Here is a 15,144-nt window from a genome sequence, read left to right on the forward strand (position 1 = left end):
GCTTCCCCTGGAAACACAGTTGAAACTTCTTGTGTTTCCCTGTCACATGTGGCACCGCCCGGAGATCATCTGCCAGCGTGACCTCCTCCTTCCATGCCCAGTGCTCTCACCACTGCGCATGGACCAGAGCTGCTTCTAGGGTTTTCCTTTTAAAGGATGCTTCGCCCAGTTCCAAAAAGTACAGTCCCTCACTTTTGGGACACATGTCCTGTTATGAACAAGAAAAAGGTTATCCATTTTTTTAGATTGCAAAGTTTACAACTAGAACCCAGAACTGCCAAGTGGGAGTCCGATTGAAAGTTTGTAATTTCAAGTTGTTGTAATGTTCTGTAACAATGTACTTTTTTGCTGCCTGTTCTCAGTGACTGCGGGGCCGCCCAGCAGTGGTGGGGCCCGACCCCCCACCTTCGGCACGGTCCCGCCGGGCCGGGGATGATGTGGGAGCGGCTCCTCCCCAGCGCGGGTCCCGGTGGGGCCGGGGGAGCCCCCGCGAGTGGTGTCAGCGGGGAGCAGCCCGTCCGGGAGCATCCCGGGAGCGGCGGGCTGCCCCCCATGGGGCACGGGTACCAAGGGGGAGGGGGCACTCCGGGGGTGACAAAGGGGGGGGAAGAGACTCGCCCCAAGTCCCTTCCCTGCAGGGACAGTTGCAGGGCGTAGCCCGCTGTCTCCCAAGTGCTGGCACCCTGACAGATTGATATGCTAATATAGTCGTTAACGCTGTATTGTACCAGTATCACCTTGCCTGAGACGACTGTTTCTCGAGGGGATGGGAGGAGGATATCCAAACATGTAAATGAATCCTAGACCCAAGGTGCAACGGGGGTGAAAACCCCCAAACTCGTCTTAATAAACCCCCAAAAACAACGAGCCAACTCAATTAAGAGTAGAGCGGGGTCGGGATATCAAGGACAGAGTCCCAAGCCTGCAGGAATGCTGGAAGCCTCGGTCGCCCCTCACCCTAGTTGAAGAAGACCACAGCGCGGGTGAGGATCCCGGGACTGGCCGGCAAAAAGGACGGGTAATGCCCTAGCGCTATTGTGAGCACGGGACCCCCAGCTCTGCCCCTCAGGGAACAGAGCTGCTGCACGATTCCTCCTCCTCTGAGTCACCCGGGAAACATTGACAAGAACTGCAGACCTGCCGAATGCCCCTATCCTGAGCTGATCACTTTTAATAAAGGCATCAAAAGGAGAACTGTTTCCTGCCCATTTATTACATCTCCCCAAAATTTCACCCCCTGGGGCCCCCTGAAGAGGGAGGGCACCGCCACCACCCACGCACTCCATTACATCACTGCATTCTCTTGGCTCTGAGTCACTGCCTCCCCCTAAATGGAGTCTTTGCGTCACAGGAAAAGTGTCCATGGCTATCCAAAAAAAGTACAGCCAAAGGCCACTCCATCAGCTCCTTCCACCTAAGATTCCTTTTGACTTCTCTCATGGTCCTCTTATTTTATCTATATCTCTCTTCTCATTCGACTCCAGGAGGAATCAGAATTTGTAAGGTTCCCATCATCCAAAAAAGGGTTAAAAGTCTCAGGCACTGCCTGTGCAGAAATCCCACAGCTGCCCTGCCGGGCATGTTCTCAGCAGCAGGGGAGATCCAAGCTCTTTCACGGACCAGAACCAAGAGAATTATCCCCCGGGAGTTCTCAGCTTTTAACCCCGTGTTCTCAGAGGCGTATCCATATCCTCAGTGGCCACACCAGGTGTCAATATTCAAATCTGAGCACCTATTGGTTTGACCACAGCATCCCAAAAAAAACCTACTTCCTCTCAAACCACGACATAACAGTTACATTACCCTTCACCATCTTACCCAATACAGATTGTTACTTACTTAAGGTAAATTCTTACTTACAACTATAGAAACATAAGTTTAAGATGTTTCTACTTGATGTCTGTGCATTGAATTTTTACATCAATCCAATCTTCTTCTAAGGCTGCAGATCAAACTCTTCAGTGTCTGTGGAAGTTTCTGTTTTTCCAATTCCCACATTTCTGAAATGTCCCAACACTGGAGTGCACCCCACAGAATGTCTCTGAGTGGGATCCCAAACAGAGGAGTGTCTCAGCACAGCCAGTGTGCAACAGGCTGACATCCAGAGGGGAAAATTCAGCCAGAGGAGTTGGCAGTGACCAGCAGCTGGAAGGAGGGTCTGGTAACAGCAAATGTTGAGTTACAAATCAAAATGTTGAGTATTTTTAAGTGTCACTGCCGCTAAAAAGGATGGTAAAGTAATGATAAGCTCCAAGAATTCTAGGAATTGTACAGAAGAAGGGCATTATTATGATTAATATTTTATTTTAAGACTGTCTATTTCTGCCGATATTTACAAGAGTAAGTATCAGAGCATTTGCATTCAGTCAGGCAATTCACTGGACTAAAACTGTGTGGTTTGGATTGGGGCCATGTTTGTCATCCTCTTATGATGAATTAGACCTTACTCAACAAAAACTTCATTATACACATATGGGTTGTTTGGGTATCGTTTTTATTTCCTTATCATTCTTTTACTATTTGGAGAAAAAAAATTAGGTTGTTAAACATTATTAAAATTTGATTTTAATTAATTTCTCCTCTCCATCAAAAGCTGTATTTTTATTATCACTGTAACTGCAGTTGTTACAGCTATTCTGGCGCAGAGTAACAAAATTATACTTCTGAACTGCTATTAAAAAAAGCAGAAAAGAAAACTTATGTCTTTATATTAAATATTTGACATAACAAGAATAATTTTTTAAGCCTCCAAGAGCATTTAACTTTGCTTTGGGATTTATTTTTCTTTTCATCCAAGATATTTTTACACATTTCAGTCCTCTAGTGCTGCTTGATTTCAGTCTTGAAAATTTTCTTTCAACCCTGAAAGTCAAAACCTGAATTTTCCATGAAAAGCAGACTGGTTAATTCTTGTGTAATACCAGGAGTGCCAGGAACTCCAGCTAACCAAAAGTTTAAAGAGTTAGAATTTTTGTCTACAAAAATTAAAAGCTGAACTGGGAGAAAAAAAATGGACTGTGCCTTCAAATTCAATATATGTGACATTTATTTAATTCATTCATAGTTCCACATGCTTCCTCCTATTAAAAGGTCGCTTAAGAAAACTACAAAAATCTAATTTATTAGGAATTCAATATTTTGTTAAAGTTGCCTTGAATTTGCCTTTCAAACCCCAGTCTTTTGGGTGATTTCACATTGCTGTCATTCTATCTAACATGAAGAATGAGTGTTAGATTGCTCAGAGTAAACTGGAATCCAGATGAAGGCACATCTTGGCACTGGCGTTTTCCCAAGGTTCATTTTGAACAGGCCATGAAGGATGCATTCCCACTGCTACTGATGCTCACACTTGTGTCTAAATTTGAGCTCTAAGTTGCAGACTGCAGCTCTTAAATCTCTTGCCTTTCTCAGGGCACTTGGGACACTCCAGGAGCTGGATGTCAGAGGAAAAGCAGCACTGCAGGCACGCTCGCTCACAATGCCCACTGCAAAAATCCTGTTCAGTGGACAGGCAAGAGAAGGAAAAATTCTGCAAACACCAGTGGTCATGTTGTTTGAGCAGGTGGAATTGCCCACGCACAATCAGGAGTAACAGGAGAGCAGTTTGAGGGAATCAAACAGGATTCTTGCCTGTACTAATTCAGACACCACAGCTACAGTCACTGACAGCATCTACTACTGAGACCTTCGTCTCTCACTCTGAGGAGACAACCCAGCAAGAAGGGTTTGTCACCACAATCACCACATTTCTGCACCCTGAAAAGGCTCAAAAATTTGACTGCCCAGGAGAGAGGTTCTGGGCAGGGTGGTGTTGGGACACCTGATGGAGAAGCTGCAGCTGCATTCACACTTCTGCTGGCAGTGGCTTCTTGAACAATGCTCTCATGCCAGTAAAGATCTTGTGGTCACAGAAATGTCTAAACGAAGGCCAGTCTTTTGGAAATGGGCAGCTACAAGGACAATACACAGAGGGAAAGCAAGAGATACCTGACCCATTAAGATCTGCTTCAGGTACCTTTATTATTCCATTATATCAGAATGCTGAACTCTTAGCAAAGCCTTGCAGCACAGATAAACTGATTAAAGCACTCCTTTTCCTGATGCTCTTCTTTAAACAGAGTAATGTTAGTATTTTAATCTCTTCACATGTGGAAATCTAAGAATATCTTAGGCTGTTAAATTGCAGTTGCTCCGATGAAACTGCCATTGGTTTTGTTACCATCTTTCTTTTTCATTTTTTGGCCAACAAGTTCAAGACAGATTATTGAGCCCAAGCATACTCAGATGTCGCTGTCGAGGCGGTCATGACACAAAGCAGAAACCACAAGCAGTCTCAGTTGGCAACTCTTTATTCTTGAACATGGCTGATCTTTTATACACTTTCCAGTTGTTTATGCTTCTTCTACCTGTACTATTGGTCACAACAAGTCAACATAATTCTGTTGGTGTAACTTATGGTGACTTAACCAACTTTCTAAAAATACTTCGTCCAGCTGCAAGGGTCTTAACTTTCTTCCTCACTTCTCTCGGTCTCCTTGGTGACAGCCTTGGAGAGAGCTCCTTATCAGCTTCTTCTTGCTTCTTCTCGCTCCTTTAGATGAACAGGCCCGCTGTCAGCCCCTTCCACACTCAGAGACCACCAGTACTGAGCAGAGCAACTTGGAGAACAGTTTGTGCTGAGGCCCCAGTGCCCACCCAGCCGCCCCAGAGGAGCTCTAGCTTGGCCCTGGGGATGCAGGAGGTGCACTCACTCCTGTGCACATGTCAGTCTCACACAGCAAATTAGGGGACCCAAGTGGGGAGATATCCAGGGGCATTCCTGATCCAAAGGAAAATTCAGACGAAAAGAAAATGCTTTGGAGAAATCTGCCAAACACAGCACCCACACAGATTTTTACTTTATTTACCAGCAAGACTACATTTTTCTTAGGCCACTTTGGTATAGCCAGCCTCAAAGTGTGGCATAATTGTCACCTTCTGTTTCCAGACTAACATTTCCCTTTGAGATGACTCTCCTTCCTCTGCAATTCCATGTCCCTTATTTTTAAAGAAGTATTCCTTTCCTGACTAGATGGTATTTCCCTATTTGTTCAGGAAACAGCAGAGAATGTGGGAGGGACCCTCGGAACTCCCTGGGCTCACTCACCTCTACCACCTCAGCACACAAACTCTGTCTGAAGCTGCTTTCCCACACCTTTGTGGGCTTTTCCCACATCTTTGCCAGTTTAGATTGCACATTAAATACTCATGGTAGGAAGTGCAAAAAGAAAGAAATCCCAAATCTACTTGTCGTCAAGCTGCAGGGTTGACAGATGTCAAATCAAAAGTGTTGGAACATATGGTGCTCTACCTGAAGCCTCCACCTCCGTGGGCTTGGAGTGTCTGGGGAATTTGCTTTCATGTGAAAGGCTGTAAGAAAAGCCTCTAGTCTTTATAGTTATGGAACAAAGCCTGAAAATGTAACTCCACAACACCCTGGCAGCTCAAAAACCTAACGAGAAATGTGATGACTCCAAACTTTCTTTCCTCACTCTCATGACTTAGGGATTTTTTTTTAAACATTTAAAGCTGGCCATCTGCAAACTGCTGAGCAACAAGAGCAGTTAATCTTGAAGTCTGTTTCCTTGCACTGCTGCCTACAAAACCCCAGGCCTGTGTGGGAAGGGCACTGCGACCTGGGACGGGACAGGATGGGATGGGATGGGATGGGATGGGATGGGATGGGATGGGATGGGATGGGATGGGATGGGATGGGATGGGATGGGATGGGAGCCGGCAGCATGACACCTCCCCAGAGAGGTGCTACCATGCCAGAAATGTTACTGGAGGGAGCAGAAGGGGCTCATCCTCCCCATCCTGCCCTTGTTCACTGGGAGCCTCCCTGTCTCACTCCCTGCCTTGGAAGGACAGATGGGAGGACATCGGTGCCGGACACACTGTCCCGGCCAGCTCGGTGCCCTGGTTGAGCTGGGGGCTCCTGGCACCGAGCAGGGACCCCACTCCCGGGCTGCCTCACCAGCAGCGAGGGCAGCAGGCGCAGGGAGGGGATTCTGCCCCTCCGCTCGGCTCGGCCCCCGCCCTGGCCGGTGCGTCCAGCTGAGAACCCCCGCACAGGCAGGCCGGGAACCGGCTGTAGTGAGCGCAGAGGAGGCAGTGCGGGTGGAACGAGGTGATTTTAAGGTCCCTTCCAACACAAACCGTTCTGATCCTATGATTCTGTGACTCCTCTCCAGGCCAGGGCACCACCGGGCGAGTCGCGGAGGCCACGTCGGAGGGCAGCGGGCAGCGGGAGCGCCTTGAGGGGGGACAACACACGACACAGGTGACAGCGGACCCCCGGCGAACCCAGACCCTCCGGGAGGCGAGGCGGGGCAGCGGGAGGAGGAGACTCCGGCGGAGCCCGGGAGCGCTCGGAGGGTGTCCCCGTCCCACTCCCACTCCCCCTCCCCTTCCTCCTCCGCCTTCCTTATCCTCGCTGTCGCACAAGTAGCCGCGGCCGGGCAGAGCGCTGAGGAGCATGGAGAGCTCCTGGCTGCGCCTCGCCGCGCTGCTCGTCCTGGGCGCCCGGGCCAGCCTGGAGTACGAGGGTGAGGAAGAGGAGGGAAGGGGCGGCGGGGCCGGGGCCGGGGCCGGGGCCGGGGCCGGGAGCGGGGCAGAGGCAGAGCCGGGCCGGGAGCGGGGCCGGGAGCGGGGCCGGCGGGAGCGCCGCGGTGCCGGCGGCAGCCTGAGAGGCCGGAGGCCCGTCCTGCTCCCTCGCTCCCCGCCCGCTGTGTGTCTGGTCCAGTCCCGTCAGCGCGGATGGAGCCGCATGGCGCGCCGGCCTGTCACTGGAGTGCGTGCCCGGAAAGCTTCAGCCGTGCTGGGTTTGAGCGCTGCGGTTTGAGCGCTGCCGGGGGCGGGTTGCGGGCAGCCCCCGGCGCGTTCTCACACCTGCACCCCCGTGCCGCTGCCTTGGCGTTCGGAGAGAGGAGGTGGCACCCCTTCAGAGCTGCTGAGCAAGAGAGGCTCTGTGATGTCTTTAAGTGTAAAGTATAAGTCCCATGGGCCAGCCCTGCCCCAGCAGTTTCTGATGCCCGGGTGAGGCTGCGTGCAGCAAGATAATCTCTGTTTTTAACCTGAAAAATGAATGGGTGAGTCCGCCTGGTTTCTTAGGCATCTAGTAAATTAGAAAAATGCATGCTGATGCTATTTCACTTCTAATTGTTTGCATTTCCTGTAGCAAAATTTGAAATGAGCTTAAATTTAGGTTCCATTTCCATGCAAAAGGAAAGCGGTATGTGGCTTCTGCCTGTTCTAAAGCAGCTGCGTCTTGTCTGGTTAGCACTTCTGATTTGGCAGGCATGGCAAGCAAAGCCAGTGTAAGCTGACATGCCCTGGTGTGGTTTAGCAGGTGTAGTCCGTGAGAATTTGTGGTCAGAACAGAGCCTTCCGTGTCAGTGGGTATGGGTTCAAACTGAGGTGTGTTACTGGGTTGAAAGGGAAGGGTGGCAGTGAAAAGACGAGAAAGGTGTAATACAACTCGCAGCTGCATGTTGGTGATACCCATTTTTTGTTTCCTGCAGCTACCCCTACCTTATACATAGTTCTGTCCATGGAGGGGTGTAAAGTGGCATAGTGGTGGAATTTGTGAGTTGAGGTTTAGGTTTCCTTATTTTTGTTGGTGGGTTGCTAGTGGCTTCTTTCCAAGATGAAAGATGTTGGAACACACGTTTATGCTCTTTCTTTACCAAACACTAAGCTATTGGACACATCAGTTGCTAAATCAACAAAAACAACAGAAGTTCCTGTCCTGGCATTTCTCTGAGGATTATTGTACTGCCAAATTCTCTTTATTTTCTTAGGAAGATGAGTGAATGCTTTAGTTTGCGGTTCATGTGAATGTTAGTCTTCAAGTAGTTTACAGAGGATGCTAATATCCTATCCTCTGTTTTCCTAAAAGGCCAAATGTAGCCTCTCTAATCTCAAAAGTCTTAAGTTTTGCATGTAATCTTCAAATTGGCTGTACAAAAGCCTGCTTGTTTTGTCTTTCACTCATTTGAAAGTCCAATTTCCTCCTTATGCTTAGTGTCAAAGGCTCCAAAGAGCTTAAATCATCAGCAGCTGTAATTGTAAACCCTAATATTAAGTGAATGTTTCATGTTACTTTTCTTCTGTTTATTTTTAGTAGAGAAATGTGGTATTCTTTCAGATCTTTATTCCTAATATGAAATCTAGTGAAACTGTTAATAGGTTTTTCTCTAATGCTACTGTGTTGGTATATAACCATGCACATTAGGTACAGAATGCCATTAAGTAAGCTAAAATAGACTGAAAAAAAAATATCTCTACAGCACGTGTATGTGGGCCCCTCTTGATTATACAGGCACACGTTTACTGAGCCCTTGCCAAGATGTTGACACTAGACTTACTTTATAGGCAAAGCCAAGCAGTCTGTTTTGGATTCATGCAAAATGCTTGTAATTCAATAGTAGATTGTTCTTTAAATATCAGAAATAGTCTAATCAGCTCTTGAACTCATAATTTGGTAACACTGACGTTTTTGGTGTAGGAAAGTTTTGTTCCACCATTCCAAAGACTATGTTAAGCACCACACTAAATAGGTGTAATTTTCATGCCCTAAGAATTCTACTATCAATTTTTTGATGGCAGGCAAGTAGAAATCAAGCCAGTATTCCTCCTGGGAAATTGTAATTGAACTAATTATCTGCTCAGCACAAGAAAGAAAACTGAAAAAATCCAAATAATTAAAATTCTTAAAATACTTCAAAGCCTTTGAAGCAGCAGCTGTTTTAACTGTAACTGTATTTTCAAGTTTTGAAAGGATGCTGTGGATTCTTATGTTGGTACATTCAAAGCTACTAAGGCACAAAATCTCTCTGGTGGCACTACTCAGAGGAAAGTCTGTTTTCTCTTCTAAAACAGTTTAGACATGCGGCTTTTGGGAGTTAAAACAAGTGGAAAACCTTTTCCCTAAGGGCTGAAGAGGTAGATGTGCCCTTGGAGCTTTTCAGTGACTTTCTGTGGTGTTGGTGTTGGGGAGGGTACAGCTGTCCATATGTGTATTTAGATGGGGATCACTTGTTCAGTATTTGGGGGCTGTGAAGACGAAATCAAGGGGCACTGTATGATGTAAGGCTGTGGTACTTGTGTCTTACACTTTTGGTAGATGAAAAGAAAAGCTTAACTATGATAGAATCCATGGGAACTGTGCATTGGAACAGGGTACTGGTGTGAAGGGCCATGAACATTTAGAGACATATCATTAAAATCACTTGAAGACCATGTAATATTATGGAACTATTTTCAAAAGCTATATGAGATTTAATTCAAAGGAAACAATATATACATAAGCACCATATGTTTATAACATATGTATATTCTGGATTAAATATGAGTAGATGGAAGTCAGGTTGTGTAAATGGTAGTTCTCAAAGCTGTGTGCTAGATCAAGAGTTCATCTGTGAGTGAGACTTCTGAGTGCCTCAGCCCTTCAGAGAGAGGCAGTTCTCACCCAGTAGTGTTCATACTATAAATAGATTAAGGTTTGGAGGACAAAACTGAAGAAAGAAAGTATTTAAGATTGCTTAAAGTGAAATGGCAGGATTTAAAAAAATCTGGCATCACAGTGATTTATTCCTGCTCCATCAGACCAAGCTGCAGAATGGTACAGAAAGCAATCTCCAGGGCCCTGAGAGCTGGTGCTCTGCAGTGCCAAGGGTGGGGCCTGTTGTGTCAGCTGAGAGTTTTTTTGTTGTGTTTTTCTTCTAAACAGTTTGCTGGATGCCTTGCCAATTCTGGGTGACAATTTGTATGTACAGGATCCAGCGTGGAGCTGCAGGCGCTGCTCGTGACCATGGTGGGCACAGACCTGGGCGTGTTGTGTGCTGGCCAAACACAGCACAGAACCCAAGTGTCCTGGTCCGCAGCAGGGGGCTTGATCAGCTTTAAGATCTCTTCCAATCCAAGCCATTCTATGATTCTGTGATGTTCTGAATACAAGCAGGTATTCAAGGCACGGCGTCATCCACAGTTGTGCTTTGGATGGGCTGGCTCTGTCTAAACAAGCTCCAGTTTCCTGGACAGTTGCATATCAATAGGACTTCCAGCAGCATTCTCAAGTGACCTCAGGCATAACAGATATGTCACGTTAATATCAATCAATAATGTTAGCTCATCTCCTGATGCTGCTTTCATATATTCCTCTGTGAAGTGGCCTCTTTTCATGAGCTGTAGTAATTCCCTACTGAAAACTCCTTGGAGTTTAATAAGCATTACCAAAGCAGTACATTTCTTCCTGAGTGGTCCTTAAATAATCAGGTCATTGCCTCCTCTCTGCTCAGCCTGCTCACTCTTCAGCAGCACCTGGGGGCTTCAGTGCAACTGAAATTTCCAGGATGAGATCCCATAAATGGAGAGTGAAATTAAGGATATTTTGATGAGTTCTTGAACTGTCCTTTCTCTCAAAGGGAAATACACCTTGCCAGAAAGCACAGACAAATTAACTGCATTTAATGTCCTGGCTAGCCAAGTCTGGTACAGGAGGTGCCACAGAACCATCAATGACAGCTTTTTTCAAGCCTGTAAGCTGCTGTACCCCTTGTCTTGGTCCATTGCAGCAGTAAGTCTGGCATGACAATGGCTCGCCAAACATCTACAGTGTAAAAACCAGAGTGATTATAAAAGCTTGCACTTGAGATAGAACCTCACACATACTGATGGCTTTCTGGGAAAAGAATGAATGTGCTTATAATTTGGTTTATCGAAAAGATTGATTCTGAAAGTAATTTGGAAATGTTGATTTGCGTTTTACTTTTGTCTACTTGTCTGGCAGTTGAAATGAGTAGTTAGAGATGAACAGCACTGAAATATGGGATTCTCTCACTCTAGATCTATGAATGGAATGGGTACTGATGGTCAAATTTGTGGCTGATGAAGGTGCAGGGAGCAAGATTTGGCCAGTTCTTGTGTTGGCATTCAGTTGACTAAGCCACTGTGAATTTGAAAATTCACACTCCATACACATTTTACATCTAGCCTTGGGCAAGCTGCTTAGACTTACTTTGCAGAGTTTGGAGATGGGCATGGGCTTCTGCCCACACTGAGCTGTTTTGATGTTTGTTGCTAAACAGGAGTATCTTTGTTAGGAGAGACTGCTCCCAAGGCATGGATCCCCAGTCCAGCATTGTGATTGTTTGGAGTGCAAAGCAGTGAAGAGGCAACTAAAACCCATCCCTCCCTGCACCCCCATCACACGACTAATTTTTTGTCCAAAAAGCATATCAGTAATCTAATACTTCATGAAATTCTAATATGTAGTGCATTGTAATACAGACTCTAATACTGTCAGTCTTTCCTGGTACTTGTGTGAAACTTCTGAAACTGTGTGTTTTCTCTGACTGGGGTAACAAATTACATGTTCCTCTAAATACTTGACTAATTTTTCTGCTTCCAAAATGGCTGTGTTTTGGTTGTTTTGAGTTTTTTTTCTTCGAATTTACTGTTTCAAGTTATGTGAAAAATCACAATGTGTTTGCATCACCCATTTCACAAGGCATTAGCTTAATTTTAATGCAGTAAATGAAAATCTCAACATACAGGACATGGCTGGCAATTCTCTGCCGCTGTTTCTAACTGTTGACTGTATCTAAAAGGTACTGTTAAGTTTGTTCAAACTGAAAATTTGTGCTGCAGTACCTTGAAAACAGCTCCAAATTGAGGGTTTTAAATTTAACTATTCTGATCTTTCTTGTAACTTGAAATAGCCACTTAAGATCTCCGCCTGAGTTTTAAACCACTTTGACTTGTAATTTGGCACATCTTCACAGGAAGAGAGAAAGGATTTTTGTATTTCTTGAGAGATCCAAGGAAAAAACTCATGTTTCCCCAAGTTAATACATATTGCAAGCATAGCTTTGGCAGTGTTTTCCATTGATATGCCTGAACAATCTTGACTCAAGACTCAAGATTTTGTTGTACCTGAGGAAATAAATGGTATCTTTGGCATGTACAAAACACAGAAATGTGGAAGGAGTAGTTACACAGAGAGTAAAGCTCTGTTAAATGCAGCATCAGGATGATAAGAAATCCTTCCCCAATCCACCATTACCTCTAAATGGTGTTTCTTGGCAGCTGCAGGAGGTTTTTCCTGAGAGAAATGTCTAAAATTCCACTGCATTTCTCTGAAGATGGAGGGAGAATGCATTTGCATTGGGAGCATGTGAAGAGCCTGCTGGTAGCTTGGAAAAGTGAGTCTGTCCAAATACCCTGGTGCTGTACTACTGTTAAAAATTATTTTTTTCTGCTGAAAGGCTTACTTGGAGAGAAAGTGTTGCTGGTGAGTTTTGGTTTGTTTCCAAAACTGGACTGGCTGGCTGGCCCTATCATCAATGCTCTTGATTTATTTTTAGTGCTGTTTTTGTGCTTTTCCTCTAGCACTCAGCAGATGATGCACCTTGAAAAAGCAGCTCTTTTGCCTTCCTCCTGTCATTATTCTCAGCAGTATCTCTTAATTGGATTGCTTTTGGGAGCTGTGCATTCCCCCCAGGAAACATTGGGCAGCTCTGGCCTGTTGCTGGTCCTGGTGGACTCCCTATTCTCCCCATGGCTGTCCTGGGCCTCCTCCTACCCTTCCTTGCTGTCTCATTCCAGGCCTCCAAGACTTTGGGCAGGATCCTTTGCCTCAGTCTCTGTTCAGGTCCAGACCCTGGCCAGGGCTCCCAGGCGTGTCTGCATTGTGGGGGAGATTTCCAAAATCCCTTTCTCCCAAAACTATTTTGCACTGCTAGAAACATCCCCTCTTCTCTCACCCTGGGCAGCAGTTTTCAGCTCTTTGCTGCTCTCCTGCTTGTGTATTATAACTTAACCCCTGGCCTCTGAGGTAGGCTGCCTGGCTGTCCTGTGCTCCCCTGGGTGAACATCCCTGGCTGTGAGTTAACAGGGTGGTTTCCATGGGATCACAAGCCTTTGGGGGAAGGGAAGCCTGCTAGTGAGCCAAATCAGGGCATGATTAACATGAATTTTTCTTGAAAGTTTTCCTGTGCCCTCATGTGCTATTTGATGTGGAATAAGCACTGAGGGTGGGACCCATCTTGCTGCTCTGGATGGTGCTGTCTCTTCCTCACTGCCTTCTGCACGTCCTCACTGCTCTCATTTTGGCTGTTGAACATGGACTCAGTATCTGGGGAGAGCTGCCATTCCCTCCTGGCAGAGTGCAGGGCAAATTACAGGCTGGGAGAGGAAAACACCTCCAGCCATGTCAGAGTGCTGAGCTTCTGGCCGCCTGTGCAGCTCAAGCTGGGGGTGGTTAGACATTTTTGGCAAAGGTTTTTGCCATTTGAGCAGATAGTTTGTATAACTTCATGCTTTTTTGTTTGTATAACTTCATGCTTGCTCTTCTGAAAATATGTCTTCAGCTAAAGACAGATGACATCTGTGGGGTTCAGGTGGGCTGCTCTAAAAGACCCAAGTTTTGCTGCCTGAAAAACAAAAGAATGCTTGAAATTTTGGCTTGTTCTTGTGGGACACTGGCAGGTCATTATGAGCTGTTTTTGAAAAGAGAAAAGAAGACCCACAACTGAAACATGCAGGATGTGTATCATAAAGATTCTTGATTGCATTCCTTTGAAACTGGTGAGTAAATATCTCCATAAGGCTGGATACATCTTTGATTTGTATTGTCATTTATTTGTGATGTGCAGATGTGTCCTTCAGGGAGACACAGAAGAAACTTCTGCAGCTTTGCAGTAAGATGTATAACATAAAATTTTATGTTAGTGCTATCACTTGCTTCAGATCTTGCAGTAGATAAAAATATGCATGTGTGAGAGTACTGCACATGTGAAGATTGGATGATTTAGAAGTTTTATAAGTTAATCTTGTTTTGAAGTTTCCGAAATTACTGTGGTGTTGATATGGAAGGAAACTTTCTTTCTTGTTGTGCAAAATTTAAAATCTGTCACAACTCTGAACAGACACATTTCCTTATAATTTGAGCAGCATGATTGTTCTTTTGAGGAAAGGCCATTGTTATTTAGGGTACTGGATTTAGATGTGTTGCACACACAGTCACTAAGAATAGCACTGCAGTTTGGAAGTAGTGTTGCATTCAGGCTTTGGCAGCCATGCCATGTTGTGCTGCCTGGTTTACCCAAAGCCTACACTTAACCAGCGTGGGCTGGCAACAGGATTCACTCAGCAAAGTCTGGCTCCTTTTAGGCTGTGTCAAGAGAGTTTTAACCTGCCAGGGTCTGTGGTCCATCCTGGTGTCCCTCAGAGGTTTTTTGTCACACTTCCTGATGCTGACTGGCCAGATGGGGGAAGATGCTGCTTCCAGCTCCTGCCTCAGTTAAATTGTGACCCTCTGCCTGTTGGAGTTTTCTTTGGAGTTGTCAACTCAAATATAATTACCTGGTTCGAATCTGCCTGTCTTGAGTCCATCCATTGTGGCTTTCTAGTTATACTGTGTGATTTGTTAGTGAAAGAGCCCAAAATTAACATGCCTCTGTACAGCTATTCCTGAAGATTAAAGTCATTGGCTTGCATTCCCTGTTCTAAACTGCCCAGGCACAGATACCAGAAACATTGCACCTGAGTTATATGTCGTAGTGAAATGTGTAAATAAGAAAACCATCCCAACAAAAAATATAAAGGCCTTTCCCATACTTTTCTGGGAAAGGAGTGGATGTGAGTGCCCTGTGCTGATAGCAGGTACCTTTCTGATTACTGTAGTAAGAAAAAAAAAACCGATGACTTGCTGAAGGTGTTTCTTGTGAAGGCATCTAACTGGTAGTTTGCTTCAGCTTTGCAGCACTGATTAAAACAGTCCCATTAAAACGGTTGGCCTGTGTCTGCATCCCCTTTATAATATGGTTTGTGCAGAGAGCTTTGACTGAAAACATTCATTCAGTTGCAGTTATTGCCATTTCTCCATATCAGGTAACAGCATGTGTGTGTATTTAGTTATGGAAATGCTACAGGTGGCTTTTGTGTCTCTTTGGAGCTGAAAAGGGGTGACCTGCCCCTGGTTGTGGTTCTGGGCATTCCTGTGTGCTCTTCTGGCTTGTTTTACCATTGCTCTCCTTACTGTTTCAGTTAAAGCTTCTGGGTGTGCATCCATTTTGGTGAGTGTTGGGAACAATATTTTGA

At 45.6% G+C, this 15,144-nt stretch overlaps 1 protein-coding gene across 1 annotated transcript in view; it reads left to right on the top strand.

Annotated features, from left to right (window-relative positions):
- Positions 1-6,517: 6,517 nt before the first annotated feature.
- The window catches only part of SRPX (sushi repeat containing protein X-linked), a gene marked incomplete at its 5' end in the record, with an annotated part of 39,823 nt that continues 31,196 nt past the window's right edge, over positions 6,518-15,144 (top strand). The window contains one exon of the mRNA XM_084226355.1: positions 6,518-6,587. Coding sequence (XP_084082481.1) covers positions 6,518-6,587 — 70 coding nt within the window. The remainder of the gene's footprint in view (positions 6,588-15,144) is intronic.

This window comes from Fringilla coelebs (genome assembly GCF_963513975.1).
Source record: "Fringilla coelebs genome assembly, chromosome: 2".
Taxonomy (NCBI): domain Eukaryota; kingdom Metazoa; phylum Chordata; class Aves; order Passeriformes; family Fringillidae; genus Fringilla; species Fringilla coelebs.